General features: G+C 49.8%; 1 protein-coding gene and 1 long non-coding RNA gene across 2 annotated transcripts; both read right to left on the reverse strand.

Annotated features, from left to right (window-relative positions):
* Window positions 1–9,104: 9,104 nt before the first annotated feature.
* LOC129212414 (uncharacterized) lies at window positions 9,105–11,966 on the reverse strand. The gene is made up of 4 exons (XR_008579162.1): window positions 11,474–11,966; window positions 10,613–10,879; window positions 9,388–9,511; window positions 9,105–9,187 (listed from the first exon to the last, which is right to left on the reverse strand). It is a non-coding gene; the product is annotated as an uncharacterized LOC129212414 (long non-coding RNA).
* A 222-nt stretch (window positions 11,967–12,188) lies between these two features.
* On the reverse strand, window positions 12,189–19,775 carry LOC129212413 (uncharacterized). The gene is made up of 3 exons (XM_054840971.1): window positions 13,840–19,775; window positions 13,390–13,460; window positions 12,189–12,905 (listed from the first exon to the last, which is right to left on the reverse strand). The coding sequence occupies exons 1-3, from the start codon at window positions 14,505–14,507 to the stop codon at window positions 12,646–12,648; spliced, it is 999 nt and encodes a 332-aa protein (XP_054696946.1). The 5' UTR covers window positions 14,508–19,775; the 3' UTR covers window positions 12,189–12,645.
* Between the last annotated feature and the right edge of the window lie 816 nt (window positions 19,776–20,591).

The raw sequence follows: 20,591 nt of genomic DNA on the forward strand, positions 1-20,591 counted from the left end.
CAGCATAGAAATTATACATCAACACTGGCAAAGAGTCTGTGCATAAATTAGACACAGCAGAACACACAGTGCAATTTCCTTCCCTCTAGGCACTGACACTACGTTCCCCTGCAGCCTGCCTGTTTCTCCCAGCTTTATGACCCCGAGGAGATGAGCTCTCACTGTTTTTTTCCTTGTTACATTTTGATATTTCAAAGCATGGCCTGCTTCTCACTCCCATCTCCCTGCTCCACATTATTAATGAATTGGAAAGCAGACATCATTAGTTTTTGGAGACCATTTCTTTTAAAATTTACAGAACCCTTCATCTGAATCCCCAGAGCCAGTCTGCTGTTCTCATCTTAGAATCTTATTAGCATCATATCTCCTGGATCCTGCCATGCAAACTGCATTGCTATGCACTTTCTAGCACTTGACCCTTTTGCGGACGGAATTAATTTCCTCTTTGAAGACAGAGCAGCATGCTGTTGTGCTTGTTAAAGAAAGAAAACTCAAGCTAGAACATAGCAAACAAGCAGAGGGTATTCCCAGTTAAATATAGGCCACCATAAGGTTTTATATAGGCAGGCTGAGACAGAGAAGTAGACTGATGATGCTTTATTACCAGAAACATCTTCCAAAAGAGCATGCAAATAAACCGATTGACAGTACTCACTGGGAATTTCTGGGTTTATGGCATACTCCTTTTTAGCAGCATCGTCTTTGTCTGCAACCCTCCACATCCTCCACCTGCTTCTGTATGCAAAATACCCTCAGATTTTTGGTTGTAGAATTAATGTTAATAATACAAAGAACCAGAATTTGCTTCCTGCTTGGGGCAATGAAAAGGTGTCCAAGCTGTATTTGAAGCACAGAAATAAAAATAGCCGTGGTAAAAAGAGGTCTTTCTCTAAAAGAATATAATATCTAGCAGCCCAAGTACATTGATGCCATTACTACTATCCCCTCAAAAGGTACAACACTCCTAACACGTGGCGTAAATTAGAAAATTTAAAGTGTTGCTCAGTTTGGGCTATTTCTAGTTCCACAGGACTGCTGGAACTGAAGAACTTTCCTCATCTGCATTGTTTTTACAATTTTGGTTCTGCTGACTAGTTTTAGCAGCAATCTTTACTATGACTGCTGTAGAGGAATTTCATTAGGATGAAGGCTTCATCTTTTCCATGAGCTCATCAGGGATATGTTAATAAAGAACTGCAGAAGTTTAAGTAACTTCTTGCAAAAATACAAAGCCAAAGAGCACAGAATAGCAGAGCAAGGCTTGAACCTTCTCCATTGGCAAAGCTACCAGACTGGACTTGGGGACTGGAAAGGGTCCTGGATGACTCAAACAACTGGAGGTGGGGTGGGCCACTGGTTTAAATCGATAGTTGACTGGATTGCTCTTTTCTCATGGCTGTGCAGTGGTCCGAGTGAAAGGAGCAGAGAGGGGTCCAGCTAGTCTCAACCACACCAGGGAGCCACAACTCCTGGGCAGTTACCCTGGAGTCCTGTTAGTACAGAATCATCGAACCCCAGGCTGGTTTGGGTGGGCAGGGACCTCCCAGCCCACCCAGTGCCACCCCTGCCATGGGCAGGGACACCCTCCACTAGCCCAGGGTGCCCAAAGCCCCATCCAGCCTGGCCTTGAACCCTGCCAGGGAGCCAGGGGCAGCCACAGCTTCTCTGGGCACCCTGTGCCAGGGCCTCAGCACCCTCACAGGGAAGGATTTCTGCCTCACATCCCATCTCCATCTGCCCTCCTGCAGCTTCAGGCCATTCCCCCTCATCCTATTGGTACAATATCATGGCATCTAAAGAAAGAAGAAAACCTCCAAAGCCAGATGGGGACTGGAAGCAGGGCAACTCATTCATCTCTGCACACATCTGCCCCGTCCACCAAAGCCAGCCCACAAGTCAACCCTGGAGAAGGTCTTTGCTGTGAAGCTTGGTTCTACCTCGTTTAGCTCACACAACAGCCAAATCTTGATAACTACATCTAGGCATCTCTTTCTAGCACACCAGAGCACAGGTTTCTTGTCCAAGAGCCGTACTCAGCAACCCAGTCAACTCTACTTCCCCTTTCTGTCTTACCATGGCCTGTAGTATCAGTCTTCCTACGAGAGCAAAGTTTCCAGGCACAAATTCCTCAGAAAGTGATACAAAGGTGCCCTGTGGTGTGCAGAAACCCCAGATGTTTTTTACAGGTTACAGTGCTAGTAATACTGGGTGAGTGAGTATCATGCCCATCACCTTTCCACGTCCTCCAAAAGAGCATGAGGAGAACTGCTGGAGAACTGCGACTCGCTCTTTTCTTCTCATTTACCACTTGCCTTCTGAAAACGTGGGGGACGTTCGTGCAGAATTCATCAGGCAAATGGTGTTAGCAGCAGCAGCACAAGTGCCAGACACAGACTGGCAGAGAGCTTATGAATAGCACGATGAATGATCTATAGCAAAAGCCATGGGCAAGAGCTAGCCATTAGTCTGGGGCTTAGTAATGCACTCTTCAAGTACATTACTCACCAATCCATCAGGCAACCTGCTAAAGAACTGAGAGATTCCAGCACTTTTAAATCTGTAACGCAATGGCTGGCAGCCTGCACTACATGCCCTAGGTTACAAGGGCACGGAGGAAGACAATTCATTTTGTGTCATAGCCAGTATTTCTTCTTCTCCTTTTCTGTGTGTACTTAAGAAATGGAACCTCTATTATCTGCAGATTAATAGCTAGGACAATGCTCTGGTGTCTCTGTTAACATTTACTATTGAGGAATGCTTTCAAAGAACGCCTAACCCTTGCAGTTTTCATTAGCTGGACTAACTACAGAAACATGCATGAGAACAGATGTGATTTCTTAATTTAAAAAAGTGCCTACAGTACAACTATTTTAGAAAAATACCACAATTACAAGACACTGTTAGAACACTGGGTATGACAGAATTAAGGTTGCCAGCATAATTTGGGCCCTTCTGTATAAGCATATGGTGTGGTCTCCAGTAAATGATCCTATACTCTCCCGGACTTACTCAGTCGCAAGGTGGATAAAGTGCCCAGAAAAGGTAATCAGTCAGTATTTCCTTTTCTCTCTCACGACTCAGTGTGTGGCTCCAACTCGCATTTAGTGCACACTTTTCAAACCTCATGCAGAACATTGTTATTTATCTCCTTCTGGGAGTTTCTGTGACATTCATCATTACCTAACTTCTCCAGGAGCATTACTTAATCTCAGCACCCCTGTGAGGAAAAAGTTTTATTATCCGCACTTTACAAATGCAGAATAGAGGCAGAGAGAGATTCAAGCACTAGATGTGTCCTCTGATTTTAGGTGCTTGATTTGAGGTGTCTCGTTCTGATTTGTGAAGCACTTAACAACTTTATAGCATTTCATATGTTTCAAGCAAAACTGTGAGCGCTCAGCAATTCTACAAAGAAACACCTTTATGTTCCAAGCTGAAAAGTTTGAAGACAAGGACAATTTGAGCTGTCTGCGAGGGTCCTGGCTTGCCCCCTCTCTCCAGTAACGTAACAAACCCATGGCCGTACCTGTCTCTAAGAGCGATTCCCCACCGAGACGACTCCCAAGCCACTGCCTATCACTCATTCAACACTTTCCACAAGAGCCGGGTGAGAAATCCCGCAAACAGCAACCGCCTTTGCCGCACACGATCCACTCACAGAGCAGTAACCACGCACGCGGCGTGTCATCAAAGAACAGTGGCGTAAGGCACAGGCTCAGAGAGGCTGAACTGGCGCCACGCCGTCACGCCACGTTTCGCAGTTTGGGAGTGCAGCCAGGTGTGGGACCAGCGTGCTCACGCGGGGGTGAAGGGAATCCCGGGCATTCCCAGCAGGGCTGGAGCGTGAGGAACGTCAAAGTTAAGGCTAATTCTACAGGCAAGGTGCAGCACATTGCTAAAATATTTCTGGCAAGAACGCTGAAATTTTTACATTGAAGGACCGAGGCTTTCTTGTTTGTCAAGGAAACATCTGCAAGGTTCCCCCCCAAATCTTGAACAAGGCATATATCTTTTTCTGTTGAAATGTGTTTGGGCAAAAATGTTTGGTTTTTTTTTTTTCCCCAGAAATATTAAAAAAAATCATGCCAAGACTAAAATGAATGTAGAAAATTTCAGGTTTAAGGTGGATAAAGGAGTGGCAACCAACCAAAAAGAGAATCTTTTAATGGAAAATGTTAATACTACCTTTATGCAACAATACAAATTAATATTTACATGGAAATGAAACATGGCAACTTCAAACATTAAAATTTAAATAGTAAATTAACTTTGAATACATAGTTCTAGGCACACTTTTAACCTTACCTTGCCACAGTCAACGTCTGTAATAACGAACACAGCAAAACCCTCCCTGCTTTCTTCCCTAACCCTGTTTTTGCCTGCCATAGCTGCTCGGACACGTGTTTTAACTGAGATATGTATTTAGGACTCTGAGCAGAAATAGGAAATGCTCCTCATGTCCAACACGGGTGGATTCATGTTGCAGTAAGCAGCTTAAATTTCTCATTTCATGGCTTTTGAACACCCAGATTTGCAATTCAAAATCACTGACATATTTTGGTTTGTTTTCCTTTTTTGGAATTAGTCTGGCAGTAAGAGAAAACAGGGCAACCTGATGCACGAGGCATGACCAAAGTCACCCGAATGAGCTCGACTGCATTCCCATCCTCGCCCCGTGCTCCCTGCCCCGGCCGGCCTGACACCCAGGCACTGGGTGCACTGTTGACAGACACAGGTAAGGCTGTCATTTCTTTAATAAGCTCTGTGCACTCCACAGGGGACAAAAACAGGGATTTCAAGGAAGGAGGAGAGGGGAGAGGACCTGCAGGTACATGCTACTGATAGCCAGGAAAGTGGAGAGCAGAATAACAGGAGCAAGTTTGCCAGTGACACTGCAGAGAAAGGGAGAAGCTAGGAAGAAAAAACAAAATAAAATCCACTGCACTGGAGGGTGAGAACAGAGGGCTGGGAGGCAGGGAACTGGAAAAATGAATGAAAAATGAAAAACAGAATGCAAGGAAAAGCATAAAAGCATGGCAGAACTGAAATTAAAGCCTTGTCTAAAGTAAAAACAGTATCATTTAAAAATCAGCTTAAAAATATTTAATGCAACTGTTGCAAAACCTAGAGCAAACTCTTAATTTGGGCTCACAGTAGCTTAATTTGGTAGTCAGTGCATGTCTCTTAAATGAAGATAAGAATGTTCAGACAGGATTTCACACCAGTTAAATAGCTCATTTTTAAAGACAATCCAAGTTTTAATATAGATGATGCTTCAAAGAAGCATCAAAGAAGAAGAACAAACCACAGAGCAAATAGAAAATTCTTATACAAATATAAACAGAAAATCTCTGGCTAAACCACTGAAAAATCCACAGGATTTCTTTGAATCTTTTCTGAAGGGGCAGTCTACTGCTCTGCAGGGAGGGAGGTCTGGGCAGCCCCTATTTCTGCAGCCTAGATCCCTGCACTTACTGACTGCGTTGATACTGGCTCTTTCTGGGTGTTTGTGTGCACGTCTGAGGAGCAGGAGTGGACATTCACACCCTGTGCTTTGGTGTTTACTTGGTGGGCTTAGCATCATTCTTTGCTCTATTTTAAAGTTTTAAAATATTCTAGTGTAGGAAAATTCACTAGGTATTTCAACATTTTGTGGGAGAACATCCTGAAGCCTTGGTCTAGCTTTTTCTGCTGTGCTTGGCCGGGTCTTTGTCTGCGCAGGTGGAGCTGCCCAGTTAATGCTGGAGCAGTGTCTGAGCACCCGCAAGCCGTGCTGGCACCACAGTCCTCATCGAAATTAAAAATGGGCATCATTCAGACTCGTAAGAAACAGCTGGAGGAAAAAGATGTAACAACCTGCTCCTCCTCAGCTAGTCTGCCCTGATGTAAGAGGGCTCCGTGGAGAACACAGAGGTCAAGGGCTCAAAGCAGTGCCAGTCAGGCCCATCGCACCCTTTCAGGAGAGAGTTTATGAAACACCACGAGATACCATGGAAGAGTTGGGTACTTGGCTACCCCAGGTAAACTCCTAGTCTAAACAGGAGGGCAGGATGCTAGCGGTGAGCAAACATAGAGCGTGAAGAAGAGATCTTGTTTCTGGATCTCGGTAACTGTCTGGCCTGTGGGGCTTCTGCCCCGCGCAGCTGGCAGCCCTTCTCTCCAAGCACGAGGCAAGAAGTGCCCAAGCCAGCCAGCCTCTGAGGTGCGCAGCTGAGTTCGCCTCTCCTGCAGCTCTTGTGCACGCAGGGCACAAGGGCAGTTCCCCAGCCCCAGAGAGCCCCGCAGAGGGATTCCCCCCGGGCTGGGAGGTGGAGGATGACACAAAGGAGCTGAAATCGGTTTTCTGGGAGCTACGTTAGTGCTGCCTGCTTTGACCTGAGCTACCTGGCTTCAAAGCCCAAAGAGACGCCTTGGGCTGTCTTGACCCTCTTCAAGATGTTCAGCTGCCTGTGACTTGTGCTCCAGATTCTGAGTGTGGAGAACCGTGAGGGAACCCAGCACATGGGCTGTGTCTTGGAAACAGAAGACACAGCAATAGCCATTTCTCCATGCTGTAATGTATTAATATTTGCAGCACGCAAATCATACTCAGAGATGTAATCTCCACCCTTTGCGTTTCTTCTGTTTCTCTGTCCTTGTGCCTTGCCCTTTGCACTTGCTCCCAAACGAGGGAGTCAAAACTGTAAAGAACAAGTCAAGGCATCGATGAACACAGAATTAACACAAAAAGCAGGCCTGCTATGCAAAGTGACCACTCGGTAACCAGCCACAAGGCTACGCAGGTTCCCACTGCTGGGGCAGAAATGAGGAGGAAGGGGCACACGACAATGAAGGGGAGCAGTAGGCGTTCATTCACCTTGAAGGCTTCCCCACGCATGAACTCACACGCACACAGAGCAAACGCAGCTCTGCTGTTCCTGTGGGGAACTCTCACCCTCAGGCTAACCCTAAAGCAAGCATTAACCTACTTATTGCGCCCTTGGGCGGTTTGAAGGGTGAGGAAGCTGACTATTTGGGGAGCAGGGTGAGAGCAAGGAGAACGACAATAGGAATTCCTCGTCATTTTGGTAGAGTTGGGGGAGAAGCAGGGCACCCTCCGGTCCTGTTTTTTCAGCCCCCTCCTCACGTGATTGGACAAAGCATAACTTTAATAAAGCAGAAGCATCACTGTTTTAGGAGACCAATTGCTATGGCAGCTTTGAAACCTTCAGCTATCTTCTTCCTTCTACCACTAAAGATCTAACCGCGCAGTGGAGGCCCGGGCTGAATCACCTGCATCAGGCCTGTTGTTCTGCCCGTCTCGCAGGATGAGGTAGAGAAGAGGGACGTGACCACCAGCAGTGCTCACAAAGCACCCTCAAATTTCAGCTGCTCTCAAAAGAGCAAAACACCACCTGCCAATGTGGGGAAGTCGCCAAGAGCTCCCTTCTCGTGGACCCAGGCTGACTCAGGCTCGGCTGGTCAAGCCGCATTTGTCCCTTCAGAAGATTTATCCTGCATCTCGTTTTCCCTTGCTTACCACCAAACGCAGAAAACCTGCCATTGACATGATTGTCACCCTGAATCTTCAGGAACTAACATCAGTGTTTTCATTTGGACATACGACCACAGAAGCAGGAGGTACTGCTGCAATTTTTTAGCACTGGTCAACATGGTGCCGTCTTTGAAACACACATATATAGGTGCTAGAGCAGAAAGTCCTGGTCTTGTTGGTCTGGGGACAGCGCCATGACAAGAGTCAAAGGCAAAGACAGAGAAAACAGAATTACTGAACTGGCAAGAAAAGTGGGCACTGCTGAAATAAAGTGGGACAGACAAAACGTGAGAAAAAGTGACGGACAGTGTATGGCCCTGGGTGAGCAGGAGCCGTGGACAACTGTATGAGCAGGCATGGGCAGACGGGTGAGCAAACGGGAGAGCACCAGCTGAGAGCAAGTCACTGAGTGACAACAGGGATGGGTTATAGAGATATGTCTGGCCTTTGCTGAAGAGCTTTCACCTGTACCTGCGACATCTACAGCTAGCAATGGTTATGCACTTTATACTGCAGAATATACGTTTAGAGAAGGAACACATTGTTCTAAGGAAGAGAAGCCCCAGATCACTCCAGCTAAGAGTCTAGTCCTACAAAATCCACTCCTTCAGTTACTGAAGCAAAATGTAATTATCTGGCTGAATTTCATTGCGCTAAGATATTTAACCATTTCATTGCCAGAGTTATGTCTACAAATACAGATGAGTTCCAGTGACCATTGTAGAGAGAGCACCCGAGGCCACGAACAGGCCCTTCTGATGTTCAGGACCTTAACATCAGGCTGAACCTTGAGAAGGATCCTGATTTTCATCTGAGATTTCAGCATCCTGTCTTGTTTTTCTGAAGATGCCATTCACACAGAACTGCTTTCTTTCCCGAGTCTGCAGTGCATAGAAACTATCTGCCTGCAGCATCTTTGGTATTTTTGAATCATGCTATACAGAATCATGCTGTACAGTCTCATCTCATTGAATCTTTGGCTCCATTTGAACCCAGGTCCAGTGGTCTGACTGCCATCCTAGTTTTATCTAGACCAGGAACAAAGGAACTGCACATTGCAGCCTATCTGTCTGACTGGTTTTCATTGTATATTATTTTCTCTGTCCTACAAGTGATCAGCTTGCTTCCTTTTAAAGCCTACAGTCAGCTTTAATCTACTTAGCTGGGATTAATGAGAGATTTGTTAAAGATTTAAAGGTTTTACACACTTTGCTTACAACTGTTGTTATCTACAACCATCAGGCAATAAGCCCCATGCAGACAAGCCGTTCTTAACGTCAGGCACATCCATCGGGTGTGCCGAGGCTGGCACCGCGATGCTGGTGGCTGATGCCTGTTGCTGGCAGACCGGTGCCTTCCTGGACCTGTTCACAAAGCAGTGCTCAGACCTCTGCCTGCACCTTGCCCTTTTTCTGCCAAACTGAGAAAGGGTGGGACAAAGCTGGCAGCTCAGAACGTGGGTTACTACATGGGCATCAACAGCTCACACTGTCACGGAGCTCAGCACTGGTAGGAGTGGAAAATCGGGAGTGTCCATCCAACCCAGGCTAGCATGTCTGATGTCGCATGCCTTACCCAGAGAGGTGAGGAGGCAACTGGAGGTCCCGGTGGGTACCGATTACTGTATCCCATTGCTTAAACCAGCATTGGTACCTGAGGAATGGAAGGTGGCAGAAGTGATGTGATTCTTCAAAACAAGGACTCTACATTGGATGTGGGAACTCTTCTTGGTGGAAATTACAACAGGTAAAGTTAGGAGGCACGTGGCTAAACTATGCTCTGTTGGGGAGGCCCCAACATGCGGAGAAGCCTCAGCTCACAAGTCTGCTGGATTAATGTTTCAGATGGCTTACCTCCATGGAGGTACAGAAAGCACGAACTGCAGAGAAAGGCCTGGGGAAGTCTCAGGGAGGGAGCTGCAGGGAACCCTTCCAGCACCGCAGGTGGGAATCCACAGAGGCCAAGCACAGGAGGGCACTGGAAGAGAGCAACAAGGGTCTGTCAAGTGCACTCTGTTCAGCTGGCAAAAAACCACCTCGACAGGAACACAGGCGGTAAATGAGTTATGCTGAGTGAGGGATTTCCCACGCTACCGTCCCTTGTTACTTGACCTGCAAGGACCAGGAAATCTTGCCTGGTAGATATGGAAGTTTCGGTGCGTACGCTGGATGAGCTTTCATTCTCCTGCCCCAAAGCAGCTGTTTCATCCCTAAATCCCAAGCTCGGGACATTCACCAGTCCTCAGTGCAGCATCAAAACCGCAAGAGAACGTTCATGAGTTTCGGTGGTTTTATAAGAGCACCAAAAAGCGACAGATAGATAGACAGAAGGCCCTGCCTGCTGGAAGGGAGGGAGCACTCCAGCATGCAGCTCTCCCTGGGGACATCAGAGCAGACGAGGACGGCATGGCAGGGCTCCCGGGGACCCCTGTGCCTTGGAGAGAAGGGGAGGTAGCAGGGAGACCTGAACTGTGCCCCGAGAAAGAGAAGAGTTGCTTCTGTCGCTTCTTCTCTCCCCACATTTGTTGATACTCTCCATGTTCTCTAACGCGGGTTAGAAGCAGCGGCAGGGAGGGGGCACCAGGACCAGCAACCTGTGCAGATCGGAGCACGGAGGGGCGAGCTCCAGACAGAGCCGTGGGTTCTCCCCAAACGGAGGCTGAAGTCCCTCTGACACCTGCAAATTGCTCCACAGCCGCAGAGGTCTTCCTCCCACCCCACGACCCCAGGCCTTGGTGCCAGCCAGCCCTGAAAGACAGCCCGTGACACGTACTGTCCGGGGAACCGACTCAAGTCCTGGTGCAGGATCCGCTGATGCTGCACCAAGCACCCTAACAAGTAAACAGATCCTTCTCCTTTCCAGCCTGCAGGAGCTTTTGTGATGAGCAAAGCAGGGTGGTTTGCCGCAAGGTTAAAAGCGGCCCTGACTCCTGACGTGGCAGAGCCACCGGTCCCCGAGCTGCGGGACGTCCCAGGGCTCCCATACCGCTCCCTCCGACGGCCCTCGGCCCTCCCTGCTGCCGCAGCCCCGCCGCTCCCCACAAAACACCCTGCCTCCCGCCGCCCTCAGCGGACACACCAGTTATTCCCAGTGGCACCGATCCTGCACAGGCTCCGGGTCAGACTCAGCTGCTTCTCTGCTAACTGCTCCGGTGAGGACCAGCACGGGGGAGTCACCCCGCAGCGCAGGAGGAAGGCACCAAAGTTGAGCAGTCGTCAGCTAAGGACGCTTTGGGGTCTGGATGCGCTGCTGCCTCTCACTTGCTTGTCAAGGCAGAAGACGTGCCGGTTTTGCCTTCCTTACGCCTAATGCAGAGGGTCCGGTTATATTCCCACACCAGGAATCCTACAGTCACAGGTAAAAGCACCGTTTTATGCGTTCACTGCTTTGTACTGGAGACGTTCAGTACGACATACGCTGTCAGAGTCAAGACCTGCCTCTACTAAATAAACCATAGAAAGACTGACATTACTTTGAAACTGACTGCAAGTGAGAGATTCATCAGTCTGGACGGTAACTAATAGCAAAAAACTTGTTTTGAAACCAGAGAGATAACCGCATACGGTTTTTACAACTGAAATGCAGATTCTCAAGAAAAGCAAATCACACTTCCTTGCCCAAAAGCCCTTTCAGGAACCTCCCGGAGCTGAGGAAGGCTGACGCCGAGCTGCCCTGACCCCTGGGCTCACCCACCCTGCTGCTCCTCGCTGGACCCTGCCCGGAGCGGGCAGGCTGTGATCCACGCACCAGAGCCACGCCGCAGCTTTCCACGTGCCGGTGCTGTTACTATTTACCCTCTCCGGGCGCAGACAGCTCAGAGCAGCGGTGTCCCCGTGTGAAAGAGCCTACCTGCATTCTCCCGATGCTCCCGAGATCTCCAGACACGCAGAGAAGAGGGGGAAAGAAAAAAAAAAAAAAAAAGAAAAAGAGCCTTGATACCTGTCCTGCATTTCCAGATATTCCAGAGACCTTTCCGGTGCCGAAGCTGCACGCTGCCGGCTCTGGGCAGGAAACTCAAGGTCTCTCTCCACTGGCACTGCCACCCCTGCACTGACCTTGCAGCTCTTCCGAAGGTCAGGCACGGGGTCTCTCACTCAGAGCACAAGTTCAGACGTGGCGCATTGCAAATAAGCAGTAATCCCACCATGCCTGTCGGAGGCAAGCGTCTCAGCGCAGCTCCCTGATGCACGCTGTGCCCACGGAGCTCGCTTGCCTGCACGGCAGGGTCTCTGCTGCTGGCAAGAGCCCCCGAGACATCCAGAGTGAGACCCCGGCTGAGCCAGCGCGCGCGGGACCGCCCGGCCACCGCAGTCCCGGCTCCTGCACCAGCCAAACGCCTCCTGGAGAACTTCGAAGGGAGCAGGTGGGGGCTTGGCAGAGGGAGAATCGGAAAATAAACCGAGGGGGACAGGGTGGAAAGGGGGGCTCGTTTCTCATTAATGAGCGTTTGAGCTGCTGATCTCAAGGAAGACTTTGAAAAGAAAGCGCAGAGCCCTCCTGGCAGGGCAGCCAGCCCAGCTGCCCTCCCCACGTCTCACTTTTTATAAATTCTGGCAAACACTTTTAGACAGACACTGGCACTCATAAATTATACAACTCATTTGCATATTCCAGTCATGAGACATTATGCAAATGTGACCTGATTTGCATAATGGATTCCTCTCGTCGCTTCACTTGCTTCATGCCTTTAAAAAACAAAATGAAATAAAATGAAAGCACGAGAAGGTGAAAGCAGCAAGTTCCCAGCGTTGCTGCGTCTCCTCCCAGCCGCACCGTCACTCACCCTCACTCGCGGCGGAGATTGGGGCGAGGGAGAGCGAAAGCAAAAAAACAAAGCCCTCACATGGTTTATTTCTCTCGTAATTACAACGAACTAACTTTCCCCTGGTTGAGATGCTTCACCCCAAGCGACGTATCTGAGCCAATTAAGGAAACGAAAAAGACCCCCGGAGAACAGGACGAGCCTGTGACGGACAGCGGTCCTCCGATGCCCCACCTCAGCAGTTGCAGGGTGCTCGGGGTGGGGAGCCCCGCGGTGCGAGACCCCGCAGAGGCTGGTCATTTACGTGCTGCGATAAGCCTTTTGGGGGGACGGCTTCCTTGCTTAAACTTCAACAGAGCTCGCCTTTCTGAAAGGAGGGTGGGTGGGAAAGGCGAGGGGAGGGGTTGCTTTGATTGTTTATAGCAAAATATAGCGGTGACATGTCGGGAGGACGAGGCAGGAGCGCGTCAGTCGCCCCCAGCCGCACTCCAACAGGCGACCGACCGACCGTCCATCCCTCCGCAGTCGCTGGTTTTGCTGCGGGCTCTTCCCTGCCCCCCTGCACCAGCGCGAGCAGCAGAACCGTGCCAAGCGGCTGGCGTCCGTACCCTGTGGGAAAAGTTAACTGTAATTCTTCAGCTTTTAAAATCAATTAACCCGTGTGTTAATTAACGTCAAGTCGACGGGAGGAGGAGGAGGAGGGGAGAGCGGGAGGGAGGAGGGAGGAAAAGAGCTGCAAGGGCGGATGGCAGCGGAGTTGGCACAGTGCCATCCATTCAGTGGCAACGCCACAGCTCCCTGCGATCGCGGCAGCGGGTATATGTTACGGGGGCCCTGTGCGCGGGCCAGACAGTGCGGTAAAGCCAAGGGAGATTATCCAGACCCCCAGGAGCAAACGGCAGGCAGCGACCGGAGGCGCGAGTGCCAGGATTACAGACTAGGCTCCTCCGCTGCAAGCCCTTCCTCGGACGCACGCCGCCGCGGGGCCGGGGGCTCCCCCGCCAGCACCGCACAACTCGGACTTTCAGCACTTTTTCCCCCCTTTAAATGTCATTCTGCCGCAGTGGAGCCAGCACAACGGATGCTTTCACACCCTGTGAGACAAAGGCCGTCGTCTCCGCCATGACACCGCTCCGTTCCAAGCCGAGGCCGGCATCTTGGAGCCTTTAAAAATAAAGGGAAAAGGGAAATGCGAACAATAAAAACAGCAACAGAAAAAAACCTCAACAACAAACCCCTTGTGCCCGCTCTCCATGCCAGGGGCAACATGGGCATCTGTCGCAGCAGAAGGCGTTTGTGTGGGGCTTGCTTTTTTTTTTTCTTTCTTTCTTTCTTTTTTTTCCGCAAGCTGTTGGCGTGTTTGCCATTCAGGTTCGTTTACAATTAACTCAAAAAAAAAAAAAACCAAACCAAAAAAAAACAACCAACCACACCCAGCCCAGTCAACAACAAGCAAAAGGGAGTAGCCGACATCGAGAGAGAAATGCCATAAGAAGCTGCAAGAATGCAAGCTACAGACGATGCCATTTGCCATTTGGACAACCTCAGGGAAAGATGCCAATTCTGCAGCTCGGGAGAGACTCCGAGAAGGGAGCGCGAAGGTCTCCGAATAGCACACCGAAGGAAGGAAGGAATACCGCTCTTATAGGGCAGGATCACAGCTGCATACAGCCTCTGCTGGGAGGAGAGGGAATGTTTATCGGTGTAGCGAGAGATGCCTGTGTATGCACATACGCACACAGAACAGTGTGCGTATGGACACACATACACATATGCACACAATGCCTCAGATAATTGCAGATGAGATGTGTGAGTGTGGGGGTGTGTATGACGGAGATGTGCGTATACCTCAGTGTATACACACATACGTCTGTGTGTGGATATATATTTGTGTGCACGCATGTAATACACGTACACACGCATGCAGGGAGATGTATGTTTGTGTGCTTGGCTGAGAGAGAAAGACACGGAGTGAGAAAGACACAGACACAGACACGCAGGCACACACTCACCCAACGTCAGTATACATCCCGCTTTTTGACCTAGGTGTACACCGAAGACAAAATAAAAATCATACTCCAGCAGCAAGCAGGCAGTCAGAGATTTATCTACATTCACTGCTATCACCAGGGAGATGAATGGGGCCGATCTGAAGCCCTTTGCAAGATCCACTATGGGAGTGAAGGAGGAGGAGGGATGCCACACAGACATGCACAAACTTGAAGACAGAGAGATTTGGAAGGTGCTACTTGTGAAACCCAGGTGGCACTCCGGAGGGGTGAGCGAGGGAAAGAGCCGCACAGGCGCTCTGCAGGGTCCGGAGGGCTTGGGGCTTTTGGAAGAGGGCGTCAAGGGACAGCTGGCTACTTACGTTGTCTGCGCTGCTGAGGATCCTGCAAGGTGTTCTGTTGGCACCGGGCGCTGAGCCAGGGAAGGGCACTGGAAACAAAAGGGAGAGACAAAAAATAAAGTCATACAACGGGAATATTAATTGCCTCTCTTGCGGATTTTACAAAACACACAAAATGTTTTCTTTTTGCTTGGGTTTTTTTTTTTTTTTTTTTGTGGATTGGCGCGCTTCCCTTCTGCATGGAAAATACTAGCATGGGATTTACAGCCCAGCTACAGGGCTCAGGATTAACAGCGCTGGCATCTTTTGGGCATATTTTTTCTTTTAATGAATGAGCTTTCGCTGTTAATGAGGAATAATCGTTTGGCTAATGAGCTTTGAAACATTAAGAGAAAAGAGGGTTTTTTTCCCGTTAATCGCCCTGGTGCGACCGCATGGATGGATTACAAAAGACAGCAGTAGGAACGCAGTACAAAGGGGGGGAAACGTCTCCTGGAGTGGGATAAATGCAGAGATGGGTGATGCGTCCCTGCATCTCTCCTTCCTTCTCTCTCTCTTACTCTCTCTCTGCCAACTGCTATGGGTTTCCATAACTCCGCAATCAAAGTGGATGCTCGGGAAAGATTATTATAGTCAAACAGTGAAGCGTCGGCTGTTAATGTCTCCAGTGTTTAATCATCATACAGTAGAATGGTTTTATGCATATTTCATTTGCATATCATTAAACCGCGCTAGCGCGGGACGTTCAGAGCTGGAGAGGTACAAAGTTGGGGGGAGAGAGAGGGAGAGCGAGAAAGAGACAGGGGGAGGAAGGTCCCTATGATGCCTATCTTCAAAAGCCAGGGACTTGTTCCATCATCTGTCTTCTACTTTTACTAAAATCATGATGACTTGGAAACCTTTGAAGTTGGATATAACCTTGGATTCTTCTAATTCCAGCAGAGTGATGTATTAGAAAGGGGGAAATGATGCTGCGCTAGACATTTAAAGGAATATAAGCTCCAGTGGAATGGAAATAGGAGCTCTTTGGGGAACGAACTGGCAGAGCCAGCCACAGCTTCGACAACCACCACACTTCTGGGTTAATACTAGTAAAGGATATCAGAGTAATATGAAAGAAATGAAGACAACATATACATTGAGATGGGGATTATATCTCTCTACTCTGTCTCTTTTCCTTTCCTTTTTAAAGGTACAAAGAAGGATGGAACCAGCGGTAATTTACACACTAATTAGCGAACAGTTGCCTCTTTTTGTGTTTGTTTTTCTTCTCTCTTTATATTGGAGAGGGGTGTTGTCACCGCTGAAGTGATTAATCAATTATTTGGTAGCTCAGATCCTTCTCCACTGGCACTGATCAGGAAGAGGAGGTGGTGGTTGCGGGGGGAGGAACACAGTGGGCTCTTTGTAGATCTTATACATGCACAACATATTAATTGGGGTCTTTATAAAGCTCCCTCAATAGACTGTTTCTTTCCTGGAAAAACAGCAGCTGGTTAGCCACCGTTGGCGACTCTTCAAATATCACTTTTGCTGGGGGCAGTTCTGTCGCTGTTTGTTGTTGTGCTTTATTTTCCTTCTCCGCGGAGGGGGCTCCGTGTGCGATGCCACCACTGCCCACCGCTTTCGAACGGCAGACAGACAGACAGACAATGTCGGTATCAAGACAATCTCTTGAGCTGAATGCGGAACTTTGCTTCAAAATGAAATGCTGTTTTATATTTAAATTCTCCTCCTTTCCCTCCCCCACTTTTCTTCTCCTCCAAGTCTTTGTCTTGGTTATGAATATTCAGATGAGCCGTGATGTGATTACACTGTACAATTACTTGTGTCCATGGTGGTGGCGAAGGCGCTGAGGAAAGACAGAGCCAGACGAGCTTGGAGCTCATTTGGGGTTTGTTTTCCGTATTTTCCCCCCCATCTCTGTAGCGCTGCGGCACATGCAGATGTCGCTGTTGTTCTTTATAAAGCCCTAATGATATGCGAAAGCATAACGACCCCATTTGGGTGCACAGCATCAACGAAATATTATTGGGGGGGAATCCTGACTGAAGGAATGTCCACATAAATTATTTTTATTTAAATGAGTTGAAGAGGTGGTGGTGAGGCAGAGGAAGTCACATGAATACATGCATAATGTTAATACGCAGAAAGGTTATCTCCAAGGAGAAGAGGTTTTTTTGCACTGTGCCTGGGACAAACGGGCTCATTAGGGAATAGCGCAGCCCACTGCGTGATTTACTTATTTATCATTACTCATACTTAAGCCAGGGCACCAGGCACACGCACCGCCTGGAGACTCGGAGCGCTGGGAGCTGGATGCCTGGATGATTCCCGGTTTCCATTCAGAAATCTCCGTGCAGTGTGCGGTGGGAGGGGGACAGGAGAAGAGGAACCGGAGGCAGAATGTGTTAAGTGCCACAGCTCGGCGGCAGGGGAGGGGTGCGATGACAGCCTCGAGGGAGGAGTGTGCTGGCGCTCGGACGCGGGCGCTGGCTGATGCCAGGTTGCGTGCGCTTCCCAAGGGACAGAGCTCTGACGCAGCGCCCAGCGGGTCCCTGCCCAGCGGGTCCCTGCCCAGCGGGTCCCTGCCCTGCCCGCTCTGCGTCCCCACCGTGGGACAGCGGGGCACAGGGCTCAGCTGGGCCTGGGCAGAGCAGCTCCCGGCCTCTTGTGCCATCAGGGAGACCGCTGTGGGGATGGAGAGCCGGGAGCTGGCCAGATCCGCCATCACCCGTTTTTCTCAGAGCAGGGAATGGTACCACTGGGTACGAGAAGCACAAAAATACGCGCGTGCGGAAACAGGAATTCTTGGCTACTCTGTTCTGCTGAGATGCTCTTCTGGGCCAGGGCTTTGCACCCACGTACATCAGCAAGGGGTGAACAAAGTAAGATACAGTGGACCAGCAGCAAGCAGCAGCACCCTCACTTCAGCTGTGTTTGACATCGGCTTTCGGAGGGTCTGTGCCTTGTGTGCTTGCCCTGCGCTGATCCTGAACGGCTCTGCCCCCACAGCCTCCGCCACACCCTTGGCCGTGCGTAAGGCTCAGGCTGCAGCCAGACCTGGGCTCCAGGCAGGGAGCATCGCTCTGCTCTCTGCCCGAAAAGGGAGGGGCAGGACGGAGAGGAAAGACTGTTGCAGACGGGACCCGTTGTGAGAGGAGCTCTCCTCTTCTGCCATGCTGTGGGCACGCGTAGACTTTACCTGCGGCGCTAGAAACCTTCCTGAGCAGATCCCCAGCTGTCAGGGTGGGGCGGCTCCGCTGCCGCTAAAGGTACGCCTTTCGTCACAGGCACCGAGGTGGCACGAGAACCTGCCCGAAGGAGGCTGCGGACCTCTCCGCAGACAGTAACCAGGTGTCCTTAGGCAGGGCCCATCACAACGGGAGCACTGAGAGCCCCAAACAGGATTATGCTTTAGGCTGTGTCTGTCTAAGGACCGATGTGCAGAGGATGCAGTGACCTGTTGCAAAGAGGGAAGCTGCTGCCCAGTGCTGCTTTAAGCACACTCTTAACCACGGGCCCATCTAGCTGTCATCTGCCTCGAGTTCCTTCCCGCATCTCGACGGATGCATCCCTGTCATGCACACGCACGCGCCCTTCTGCAAAGGCACCCAGGAGATTGAGTAGAAGGCAACAGACTGCCAGTTCAGATCAAAAATAAGACACCGGTCCTGCCTCTGGGCAATAATCCTAAGTCCAGGCTCTCTCTGCTCGCAGTTTCAAGCAGCGTGCAAAAATTCAGGACACAGGGGATATCCCAATCATCAACCTAACTCAGAAGTTAGATGTGAATATCCTGTTCAGCCCACTCAAAGGCATGGCTAAGACATATTGCTGTCATGATGAAAAGGAACCTGTGTTAAAATCAACCTAGACCCAAGCGAGCAGCCCAAAGCCAGTCTACTGTAAGGAACTGAGCAGCCACGGTCAGCTGGAGTGATCTAAGCAGATCACCTCCATGCCATCCACCCTAACCAACTGCTTCTTGACCCCAGAACAGTGGCACTGCTGGTCTGGACCTTGCACCATCTTTCTGGTCATCTGAGGTCACCAGCCTCAAAGCAGCTTAATGCAGAGGCTGTCTGTCGAAGGCCAAATGGAGCCTGGGAACACGGAATAACTAAACAAACACAAAGGGACTCCACAGAAAGGCCATGCGTGTGCCATGCTCTTGTCAACAGGTATTGAATCCTCCCCCCAACCTGGTTTTGCCCCGGCAGCACAGCAGGGACCTCAATCCCGAAGAGTGCCTTTGCACGCCGTGAGCCTTGCTCATTAGGGAAGGGAAGGGGTTAACGGGGCAGGAGCCTAAACACAAATCTGCCCTAAGGTGGAGGGTAAGATAAGGACTGAAGGACAGGCTATGGGGCACAGCGGTGGTAGTACAGCCTCACAGTCCCCCTCCTGTGCCCGCACTGACGACAATCCTAACTGCTGAGCACGGCAGGGCAGTCTCCCCTCTGCCCGTGGGTCTCGGTGCAGCCCAGGCAGCCTGCCCAGCCTGCCCAGAGCTTGTTGCCAAACCTCAGGAGGGTTTTCTGACCACGACGTGGAGCGGGCTGCAAACCCGGCTCTAGCGGGGGCCTCACCTGGCTGACACTTTTCCCGCAGTCCTCAAGGTTTCTACTCCCGTCACATGCAGGAGAGCGTCCAACACTGCAGGAGAAAAGCCAAAGGAAGGAGAGGCTGGGAACTGCCAGAAGAGTTCATGCAGCCTCCTGCTTGCTCCTGGGCAAGAGAAACCCCCAGGGAGGATGGAGTCAAGCAGCTTAGGACCAAAAGCCTAGTCAGAGTCACTCTTTTTTCAAGGGCTCCCGGAGAGGAGCAGGAAGGAGACTATAGCTGGGAAAACGAGCATGGAGCGTGCCGTATAGGCAACAGGTCCGCATGAGGCAGAGGAGGTGGTGATGCAGCGTGCAGCGAGAGGCAGTGATGCTCACCCTATGATACCCGCACCGAAAGGCTGGGCACCCCGCTCTGCGCAACGCTGAGCATGCTGTCACACAGCTTCTGCAAAGCTGTCCTGGCCCGAGCAGGCTACTGCTGCTTTTCAACATGTTCGGGTGTGAAATATCACCTCCAGTGTCCCAAACATGTCCCGATTACGAGTCTGTGACCATTTTGAAGTGAATCTCCCCACAGAGGCTGTAGGAAGGGGCAGCTCTTACAACACTATGGGAACCATTGCTCTGCTTGTCAATTTACCAAATACCCTGAAGAAACTGCTATTTAGAAAAAGGAAATTCAAGCATTTATAGAACATATTGCTATTCAAAAAACCAAAAGAATTGTTTTGCAAATAGTAGCACTGCTGAAGAGGAGAAAGAAGTACATCAGTCATTTGATATTACATATAAGCAGTTTATTAAAGAATTAAATATTTATAGACTATAAAGCAAGCAGGGCGATGAGTCGCAAACAGCTTGCTGAGAAGTATGTTATAAACAATGAGTCTGTCAGTGACTAATAAAGTATGGAGAACACAAATGTTTTATAAAATCACCAAGCCAGCTATGAATCTCCGAAGCTGAGATGCTGCAGGACCCACCAAGGTTCCTGCTGCAATGTGAGCCTGGAGCCAATATGGGAGGGACAGTATCTGGTGAGATATGGGGAGTGCAGACACATGCTGAGCACTCGTGGGAACGCACATGATTCAATGCCTTGGAGAGATTTAATTTTTCACATTATTTTAAACAGAGATCTATTAATAGGAAGTTCAGGAATTTTCAGAGAGTTCAAGGCACTTCCCTCTTCAGTTTTTCACTCCATCTACTCTTCCATTTCGAACAAAATTATAGTTTGTGATTCAGATTGAAATTCCTCTCTCTGCAAAGCTCTTTCCTTCCCTCCCCAAAAGAAAAGACGCAGAAACCCCAGGCACCAGCTTCCCTGTTCTGAACAATCCTCTGGATCGACTCAGGGGCTCCAGCCCGACTCAG

Source organism: Grus americana, chromosome 13 (assembly GCF_028858705.1).
Source record: "Grus americana isolate bGruAme1 chromosome 13, bGruAme1.mat, whole genome shotgun sequence".
Lineage (NCBI taxonomy): Eukaryota > Metazoa > Chordata > Aves > Gruiformes > Gruidae > Grus > Grus americana.

What these genes read in the sequence shown, in the direction of transcription:
- LOC129212413 (XM_054840971.1), bottom strand. Translation starts at nt 14,507, where the DNA reads ATGTCTGTGTGGCATCCCTCCTCCTCCTTCACTCCCATAGTGGATCTT. An exon ending in AATTGGCATCTTTCCCTGAG is followed by an intron (nt 13,461 to 13,839) that starts GTTGTCCAAATG and finishes TTATTTTTAAAG; the next exon opens with GCTCCAAGATGCCGGCCTCG. An exon ending in GACGGCCTTTGTCTCACAGG is followed by an intron (nt 12,906 to 13,389) that starts GTGTGAAAGCAT and finishes CTTTTCCCACAG; the next exon opens with GGTACGGACGCCAGCCGCTT.